The sequence below is a fragment of the Plectropomus leopardus genome, chromosome 14, assembly GCF_026936395.1.
Source record: "Plectropomus leopardus strain MGB_pleo_1.0 chromosome 14, ASM2693639v1, whole genome shotgun sequence".
In the NCBI taxonomy this organism is placed as follows: domain Eukaryota; kingdom Metazoa; phylum Chordata; class Actinopteri; order Perciformes; family Serranidae; genus Plectropomus; species Plectropomus leopardus.
Window position 1 is genome coordinate 26044631 of NC_142189.1, and position 10257 is coordinate 26054887.

General features: G+C 35.6%; 3 protein-coding genes across 5 annotated transcripts in view; all 3 read left to right on the forward strand.

Annotated features, from left to right (window-relative positions):
- The window catches only part of LOC148187492 (interferon-inducible GTPase 5-like), a 49755-nt gene that overhangs the window by 9574 nt on the left and 29924 nt on the right, over positions 1 to 10257 (forward strand). The window lies entirely within an intron of this gene.
- On the forward strand, positions 74 to 9622 carry LOC121953841 (interferon-inducible GTPase 5-like). Of its 2 annotated transcripts, none has more exons than XM_088087298.1 (3): positions 74 to 181; positions 6369 to 6942; positions 8120 to 9622. In XM_088087298.1, exons 2-3 carry the CDS (start codon positions 6384 to 6386, stop codon positions 8752 to 8754), a joined length of 1194 nt encoding a protein of 397 aa, XP_087943424.1. In that variant the 5' UTR covers positions 74 to 181; positions 6369 to 6383; the 3' UTR covers positions 8755 to 9622. The 2 variants fall into 2 exon arrangements, with proteins under 2 accessions (XP_087943424.1, XP_042357016.2); XM_042501082.2 differs by lacking the exon at positions 74 to 181 and adding an exon at positions 5884 to 6016.
- LOC121939889 (interferon-inducible GTPase 5-like) lies at positions 197 to 4394 on the forward strand. 2 transcript variants are annotated; one of them, XM_088087295.1, is made up of 3 exons: positions 197 to 1070; positions 1272 to 1845; positions 2953 to 4394. In XM_088087295.1, the coding sequence occupies exons 1-3, from the start codon at positions 882 to 884 to the stop codon at positions 3573 to 3575; spliced, it is 1386 nt and encodes a 461-aa protein (XP_087943421.1). In that variant the 5' UTR covers positions 197 to 881; the 3' UTR covers positions 3576 to 4394. The 2 variants fall into 2 exon arrangements, with proteins under 2 accessions (XP_087943421.1, XP_087943422.1); XM_088087296.1 differs by lacking the exon at positions 197 to 1070 and having other exon boundaries at positions 1255 to 1845.

Sequence of the window (10257 nt, forward strand, 5' to 3'; positions counted from 1 at the left end):
ATTCATAGTAAGATGTTTTCATTGGTTACTGTCTTCATTATATCTGTTTTTTACTCTGACAATCTTTCCTAAAGTTTCTTACTGTAATGAAGCTGAATATCAATTTTTCTTGCAGTTCAACAACTTCATAACTCAGGGTGGTGCACTCTTGTCTCATCTGTTTCAACATTAAGACTCCAGGGTGAGTAGCTTCTAATATCCAGCAAGAGCCTACTTTGTTTAATCTTCATTCAATTTAATGCTGCTAATGACTGTCTTAAAAAGCACATTATGATATATTGTAATATTAATGTAATGGCTAATGTGAGTAATTACACCTACCTCATCAACCAGGTCTGCATGTACTAGCATTTAGGTATTCACTTGAAAAACACCTTCAGCTGGAAGGTTCATGTCAAAAATCTATGTTCTTGTTTACAGCAGAGACTTTACTTCCTATGCTGACTGAGAATGTCTGGTGTGGATCAGAGAGTCATGGTTTTATTCTATCAGGCCATAATGGAGAATTTGATTAGATGCGAGCTGTCAGCATTTATGGCAGCTTTACTGTGCAGCTCAAAAGTAAGCTTGCGCGCCGAGTGCATATGGCCATGAAGGGGATGGTAAAGATTGAATACCAGCCTCTCCAGTCAATATACGATAAGTCTGCTATCAGTCAGGCAATGAGGATAACAACTGACCTGTCTCATGTCCTCTCTTCCGAGTATGAGCTCTTGCCTTTGAGCAGATGATAGAGTCCTCCACTATAAACTGAATCGTTTTAAAAACTCCTTTGTTCTTTCCTCTGTTAAACATTTAAACAATGCTGCATGAGAAATTGTGTGTTTATATAGTCTCATGGTGTTTTTCTTACTGGTTGAGTGCAATAGGTGTTGTATGCAATGTGTGCACAGTTTGTATTAAGTGTAACTGGGACTATGTGCAGTTGCATATGTGGTGTTGTTTTTGTTCAGGCAGTTGTGTTTTTAGTGACACGGTGTGACTATTGTTTGTGTTTTAAGTGTGGAAGCACCATCTTTGCAACAGTGAAACCAAGACAAATTTCCCCTACAGGAACAATAAAGTGCATTGTATGTATCTCTGCTGACTCACAGTTACACTGCTTTCACTTATTTTTAAAGGGAGAGGGGGTTTATAAAAATGTAGCACATGTCTTGATTTTTGTTGTATGTATAATTTGATGTGCATGTTGTTTGATCATTATAGGACGAAGTCCTCAACTTTTTCCCAAAAGTTGATAATGACTTTAAACTTATTACCCTTTTCTCCAGTTTTCAAGGATTATAATGGAGGATCCAACTGATCGCAGATCAACTGAAGACATTAAAGAAGCTCTAGAAAGTAATAATCAAGCATTAGCTGCTGAAAAGATCAGGGAGTATTTGGACAAGGAGAATAATACTCCACTAAATATTGCAGTCACAGGAGAGACAGGCACTGGTAAATCTTCCTTTGTTAATGCCTTCAGAGGCATAGATGATGGGGATGAAGGAGCCGCCCCTATTGGTTGTGTAGAAACCACCTCAGAGGTTACATCATACCCCCATCCAAACTTTCCCAATGTTACACTCTGGGATCTTCCTGGTGTTGGCACCACCAAGTTTCCAGCTAAGAAGTACCTGAAGCTTGTTGGATTTGAAAGATTTGACTTCTTCATCATCATCTCAGACACTCGCTTCAGAGAAAATGATGTGAAGCTTGCTCAAGAGATTCAGAAGATGAAGAAAGAGTTCTACTTTGTTCGCTCAAAGATCGACAATGACTTACGTAATGAAGAACGAAGTCAGAGGTCAAAGTTCAACGCAGAAAGGACTCTGAAACAAATCAGGGAATACTGCATTCAAGGTAAGTGACTTATGTTGTTATATAATGATAGTTAGATTAATGTCAGTCATCAAAAACAAGTCACAGAATAACAAATTGTCAAAAACCATGTGTCTTTACAACAGTACTTATGTTTGTCTGACTCCAGCTCACTTTATTCTCTTTTCTTTGGACAGTCCAGGTTTCTCTTGACTGATCGCAGTCCCTGTTTTTTAACAGATGCTTACTGAGACAAATTGACCTGCAAAGAACATTTGGACTGACAGGATGCTTTAATCCCTTGCAGTCATCATTTAGACTGATGCAACAGCACTGATAATTTTGTAATAAATTTTGATTGTTATCTTGAAATTTTGCAAAGAGAAGCTTCATCACAATTTTTGTATCATGAAGTCTAAAACTTGGAGAAACATCTGGAACTCCATGTGTTAGGTGTTAGTACATTTATCTTCCTGATTTCTTTTTTTTTTTTAACAGATCAGTTTGATAGAGGACAAATGAGATTTTGTAAATACAATGTATTGTATATAAAGTGTTGTCTTTAGTGAACATTCATTGTAAAGAGTGAGAGAATTGTCTCTTAAATCTTCTTTCAGTTTATCTTCAGTCAAGTATGTATCATGTATCAGAGGCATTTTTACAAACAGTTTATGATATATTTAAAAATCACAAAGTGAAATGAGAAAACACTTCAGCTAATGTATCTGTAATAACTAACAAAATATAGGCAAACATGAGAACTTCAAACAGGATCACAGACTGTTATTAACACCAGTCTGCTGCCGCTCTTGACCAGTAAAGCTGTCATATTGGTGATTGTTTATAAATTGAGGTTTTACATCAGTGATAATGAAGAGAAAATGTAATTTGGAGGAGGCCAGGTCAGATTGCAGGGGGAAGAAAAATATTTGGGACACTGACTGAAAAAAAACAACAAATTACATCACAATGAAACTGTTCTCTTCAACTTCTCCATCCTTTTGTTAATGTCCACTAAATCAAAGCACATGGTGGCAGGAAAAGATGTGTACAAAGAAACACTCTCTTTTCTCCTTAGATAGGCATATTTAATGTGTAAAATTCTAATTGTTTTATATCTTAGATTTTTATTTTCCTTTGGTCACACAGGTCTTCAACAACAAGGTGTGGTATCTCCCCAAGTCTTCCTGGTGTCCAACCATCATCTCCACCTGTATGACTTCCCTCTGTTATTGAACACCTTTGAGAGAGAACTTCCTGCACACAAGAGAAATGCTCTGCTGATGGCCATGCCAAACATCAGCCTGGAGGTCATCAACAAGAAGAAAAAGGCTTTTGATTCCAAAATAAAATACTTAGCAACACTTAGTGCAGCTGTAGCAGCTGCACCAGTTCCTGGACTCTCTGCTGCTGTTGATTTAGCCCTGTTGGTTGGTGTTGTTACAAGATGGGTATTTGGGTTTGGTCTTGATATCCCGTCACTGCGGAGATTTGCTCATTACACACGTGTGCCATTGGATGATCTGCGTGACATCATAGTTTCACCACTTGCTTTAGAAAAAATAACCCCAGAGCTTGTCTTGAGGTTGCTTGCTCAAGTAGTTGGTGGAGCTGTATTACTGGCAGCAGAGGAAGGGTCCAGATTCATCCCAATACTTGGAATCCCAGCAGCAATGGCCCTCTCTTTCACCTTCACCTACAGAGCTCTCAAAACATTCCTCAACATGCTTGCTGAGGATGCACAGAGGGTGTTAGAAAAGGCCCTGGGTTAGAACATCTCAGTGTCATGTTACAAAGTGGAAGCAATGGCATTCAATGACACAGTTAAACCTGCAGAAAAACCTTTTGAATTATTATGAGTAGATTGCATTCTTTATTTGTTTTATTATTTCATAATTTTTGTATTAGTTGCACATTTTAACAATCATTCATCATACATTTTGCTGTTGATCATTCCATCCAATGGCCTCTATATATGTATATGTTAATATATATGTTAATGTTAATTATGTTAATTTTTCTGATAATAGCAGATATTAATGAAAATGTCTTATCACTTTTAGCACATGAGGCCATACCTCTATCACTTTAAAACTGAAAGAAATATTATATTTTTATGTAAAAATGTGTATAGTGCAATAGCACTAAATATTTTTATGATCTTAAACTTTTTATGTGTCATATTTTTTTAATAGTCTCTGTATACATTGTAGCTATGTGCTCATCAGGACAAATTATTAGAAACATCACTTCCTCTGACTGTTTTATTTCAAAAGATCTTCACCAACAAGGATGGCTGTTGTTGTGTCTTGTGTGCACCTGCAGACGAGTGTTCTCTAAATCACCAGTGGTGCGAAGAACTACAACATGAAGGTAGTCAGGCTGATGTACTCTTTAGATATTGATTGTTATGTTAATCACCAATATTCTTATTATAATTGTGTCACTAGTATCAATAAAAAAAAATAATAATTTCAAATGTTTATAGTATTGTGCATCCTCACTGTTTTTTTTCATGCTTTGAATGTCACAGGCGCAACACCAGTACCAAAATAGTGTTAGTTATTCTTACCCACTGTGAAAATAAAATAAACAACAACAACAAAAAAAACAATTTCAGTATTACTTCATTTATCAATACTACTTTTATAATAATAATAATAATAATAATAATAATAATAATAATAATAATAATAATAATAATTCATTTTTAGGTGCCTTTCAAAGCACTCAAGGATACCTCACAAGACACAGTTAATCATCATCAGTTCAAATATCAATATGTGTGTGACCATTAGATTATATATCTTTAACGGTGTGTCTTCATACTGGATTTGAAGGTGGAAAGTGAATCAATATATCAAATGTTTAGTGGGAGAGAGTTTCCAAAGGAGAGAGGCAGAACGGCTGAAGGTGCTTGATTTGATGGTCGTAAGAGCAGCAGGTGATGTGTGTTGGATCACAGAAGAGGCTTTAGGAGTACAGGAGGGTGTGTGGGTGTGAAGGAGTTCAGAAAGATACAGAGGGGATAGGTTATGAAAGGTCTTAAAATTGAGAATCTTGAAATCAAAACAATAGTTGACAGGAAGATCTAGTGATGGCTGAATTGTGAGCCTATTGGGATTCAGACGAGGGTAGACCACACAGAACGTAGAGGAACAGAGGTGTTACCACTATGTTTAAAATTGAACTGGATCAAGACAAAGACGACTGTGAGGGAGCCAACAGGCACCAACCAGCTCAAACCTGGACTGGATCACAACTCATCTGATGTCAAACATGGAGTATGCATTGAATTACTAACAACTTTGAACAGTGGTTTCTTCACAGGAAGCCCCTCATCTTCTTCCAGCTGAAAACAGGAGACTGCCAGTTTTCTGCCAAGTTTCCAAAAATGTTGAACTATATTACAGTTTCTTCTTCTTCTTCTTTAAAATTATTATTATTTGTTTATCAAATGGGGTGTTTTGGGTCATAATTAATGTCCCAAAAAGGTTTACAACATCAAAAGTCTTCAAACAAGCCCAAGCTCTTACGAAACAAACAAACAAACAAAAAAAGAGAAAAAAACATGAGGAGATAGAAATGGTGTGAAGTCTTGAAGAGGACAGATCTTTAAGACTGGTTGGGAACTGGGACTCTATGCCAATAGATTTAAAACGAAATAACGATAAAAATGTAATATCAAAATCAAAATGAGACTTTCCTGCAAAAATATTAAAATCCAAAATTACTCAGTAACTATACTTTTTCGGTTGATTGTTTTTTGTTTTTTTTTTGTTTGCTGTTGTTTTTTTCACATAAAAGTTTATGCTCATCATGAATATGGATTGACTTACACCAAGAACCAGAAATTACGCCACAACTCCTAATGAATATCAAAAAGCTGTCAAGTCAGAAGACGACGGTGAAGTGTTATCACCTGCAGAGCCAGCTGGGTGTGGTGTTTTTAGCTCTGCATGTTTCTTGTTACTGTGTGTGTTTCTTGAAAGTCAGCTGATACAGAGAACCAATCAACTGTCTTTTATTCAAAGTAGGATTTTTTTTTTATCGGTCACTGTCTTCACTATATCTGTTTGAACTCTGACAAGCTTTTCTCAGTTTTTTTTACAGGAGTGAGGAAGTTGGATATCAATTTTTCTTGCAGCTCAACAACTTCATAACTCAGGGTGGTGCACTCTTGTCTCATCTGTTCCAACATTAAGACTCCAGGGTGAGTAGCTTCTAATATTCAGCAGAAGACAAGTTTTTATTTTGATGAAACAAAAGAGAAAGCTGTTTATCATTGTCTAAAGCAGGCACTTCATGATACACTGTATCATAATGTTTGTTAATATAAGGTGTAATGTGAATAGATTTTACCTACATCTGTTATAATTTGCACACCTCAGTATAATGCATATGCTGCTTTCAAGGTTATACTGCATCATCATATATTTTAAAGGAAGAAGGGATTTCTAAAAATTAAGTGTACATGTCAGATTTATATTGAATATAAGATTTGATGTACATGTTGTTGGATCATTGTAGGACTAAAAAATGACTTTTAACCCCTTTTTTCCCAGTTTTCAGGGAATACCATGGGAGATCCATTTGATCATGAATCAACTGAAGAAATTAAAAAAGCACTAGAAAGCAATAATCGAGCCTTAGCTGATAAAAAAATCAAAGAGTATTTGGATAAGAAAGATAATATTCCACTAAATATTGCTGTCACAGGAGAGACAGGCTCTGGTAAATCTTCCTTTGTTAATGCATTCAGAGAAATAGATGATGGGGATGAGAGAGCTGCCCCTACTGGTGTTACAGAAACCACCTCAGAGCCTACATCATACTCCCATCCAAACTTTCCCAATGTTACACTCTGGGATCTTCCTGGTGTTGGCACCACAAAGTTTCCAGCTAAGAAGTACCTGAAGCGTGTTGGATTTGAAAGGTTTGACTTCTTCATCATCATCTCAGACACTCGCTTTAGAGAAAATGACGTGAAGCTCGCTCAGGAGATTAAAAAGATGAAGAAAGAGTTCTACTTTGTTCGCTCAAAGATTGACACTGACATAAGTAATGAGGAAAGAAAACAGAAGTCAGAGTTCAATAAAGAAAGGACTCTTGAAGAAATCAGGGATAACTGCATTCAAGGTAAGTGACTTCTGTGATGACACAGCAGTGAGATTAATGTCAGTCATCAAAAACAAGTCGCAGAACAACAAACTAGTAAAGCTATGATGTGTCTTTACATCAGTACTACTACTATCAGTACTGTGAGAAATCTCACAGTGTAAACATCTCAGTTAATGACACATAGTGGAAAACTTGGTAGCTGAGGTGGTGAAGACGTCGAGTCATTGTTGGACAGTCCAGGTTTCTCTTGACAGATCCTGGTCTCTGTTTTTCAACAGATGTTTACTGAGACAAATTGACCTGCAAAGAACAGTGGAACTGAAGGGATGCTGTTATTCTTTGCAGTCATCATTTTCACTTACACAACAGACTATTATTTTTGTAATAAATTCTGGTTGTTATCTTGAAATTTTGTAAAGAAAAGCTTCATCACAATTTTTGAATCATAAAGTCTAAAACATGGAGAAACATCCTGAAGTCCATGTGTTAGGTGCTGAAACATTTATCTTTCTGAATTAGAGTAGAGTTTATTTTTCAGATCTATTTGATGGAGGATAACATATATTTTGTAAAAGCAAACAATGTGTTGTTTTTATGACATGTTTTTCCTCATAATTCTGTATTACTGTCTCCAATAATCTCCAGTTTTTTCTTGGTTGAACATTGACTTTAAAAATAAGAGTGAGACAATAGTCTCTTAAGTCTTTCCTCACTTTATCTTCAAAATGTATTAGAGGCACCTTTACAAACAGTTTATATTATATTTAGTCAAATAAAACAGTTCAGCTAATGTATTATGCAATATCTAACAAAATGTAGGCAAACAGAACTTTAAATAAAATCTGTTATTGATACCAATCTGCTGCCTCTCTTGACCAATAAAGCTGTCATATTGATGATTGTTTTTAAAATGAGATTTTAAATCAGTGATGGTATAAAAATATAATTTGAAGGAGGCCAGTTCAAATCACAGGAAAAAACAAAACTTTCTCTCTGGGACACTGACTTTAACAGAATGGGTGCAAAGCGTTGACAGTTTCAATATGATGTAATTTATTTTTTAATGCCTAATATAATGCCAGGAAAAATGTGTACAAGTTACACTGTCATGTTCCCTTTGATAGGCACATTCAGTGTTTAAAATTGTAATTGCTTTATTTCTTATCATAATTTTTGTTTTCCTTTTGTCACACAGGTCATCAAAAGAAAGGTGTGGTCTCTCCTCAAGTCTTCCTGGTGTCCAGCGTTGACCTCCGCCTGTATGACTTCCCTCTGTTATTGAACACCTTTGAGAGAGAACTTCCTGCACACAAGAGAAATGCTCTGCTGATGGCCATGCCCAACATCAGCTTGGAGGTCATCAACAAGAAGAAAAAGGCTTTTGATTCTAAAATAAAATACTTAGCAACACTTGCAGCTGTAGCAGCTGTACCAGTTCCTGGGTTCTCTGCTGCTGTTGACATAAGCCTGTTGGTTGGTGTTGTTACAAGATGGGTAATCGGGTTTGGTCTTGATATCCCGTCACTGCGTAGACTTTCTTTTTATGCACATGTGCCATTGGATGATCTGTGTGACATCATAGTTTCATCACTGGCTGCAGTAGATATAACACCAGAGCTTGTCCTGAGGGTGCTTGCTCACATTGGAGGTGCAGCTACATTATTGGCAGCAGAGGAAGTGACCAGATTCATTCCAATACTTGGAATCCCAGCATCAATGGCCCTCTCTTTCACCTTCACCTACAGAGTTCTCAAAACATTCCTCAACATGCTCGCTGAGGATGCACAGAGGGTGTTAGAAAGGGCCCTGGGTTTGAACACCTCAGTATGATGTAAAGTGAATGACGATGGCATTCAATGGCACAGTTTAAACAGCAGGAAGCTTCTGAGTAATCATTAACAGGAGATTGCATTTTGGTTTTTTTTAAATTTGTATAAATGCTGTGTTCAAATCATTAATTTGTATTCTAGCTGCACATTTTTAGCAATCATGCATTTTACATCGTGCAGCTGATCATTCTATCTAATGTCCTCTATATAGGTGTTTATCGCTCTTATTATAGCAAATATTATTGAAAGTGTGTTTTGCTAAGAGTGCATTAAAACATGCCTCTTTATCATTTTAAAATAGAAAGAAATATGACTGTAATTTTATATTATATATATATATATATATATATATATATATATATATATATATATATATATATATATATATATATATATATATATATATATATATATATATATTGCAACACACTTTTTGAATATTTTTGTGAAGCATTGTCATTTTTGTTAACCATTTTCTAAACATAGCATGATAATATATCCAACCGTTTGTGTGATAGTTGTATATAGTTTATGTATTCATAGTAACCATGTACATATCAGTATGGTCAGTGTAATCCTAATTACACAAGTCAAGGGCAGATTATTAGAGACACCACTGTCATCTATGATCGTTTTATTCCAAAAGGCCTTTGTCTACAGTGATGGGTGTCATTGTGTCTTTGCAGCAATTTTTACTACTGTGTCACTTTTATAATTAAAAATGTCAGTACTAATGTTTATAGTTTTATGATACATCCTTAATGTGTTTTCATGCATAAGAAATATCAAGAATGAGGCCAGTGTCAATATAATGTTATTTTTTTTTGTGTGCATTGTGCAAATAAAGATCATAGACAAGAAAAATGCAATTTCAGCATTATTTTATTTATCAGTGCTTCTTTCATATTATAAAAATAATGATAATGATAATAATAATATTATTATTAATAATAATAGTGCTTTTTAAACCAGTAATATACAGTAATAAATTAATAGAATAAGATGAAAAGAATTAAAAAGATTAGGTAAAAATCATCTTAATTTCATCATTACTGCAATTATTGATGTGTGTGACCATTAGATCGTTTAGCTTCAAAAGTGTGTCTTCATACTGGATTTGAAGTTGGAAAGTGAATCAATATATCAAATGTTTAGTGGGAGAGAGTTTCCAAAGGAGAGAGGCAGAACGGCTGAAGGTGCTTGATTTGATGATCGTAAGAGCAGCAGGTGATGTGTGTTGGATCACAGAAGAGGCTTTAGGAGTACAGGAGGGTGTGTGGGTGTGAAGGAGTTCAGAAAGATACAGAGGGGATAGATTATGAAAGGTCTTAAAATTGAGAATCTTGAAATCAATACAATATTTGACAGGAAGACAGTGAATTTGCTGAAAAATGGGAGTGATGTGCACTCTCAATATATCTCCGGGCATGCTTGCTGAGGATGCGCAGAGGCTGTTTAAAAGGACCCCTTGGTTTGAAAACCTCAGTGTGATAAATCAGCATTA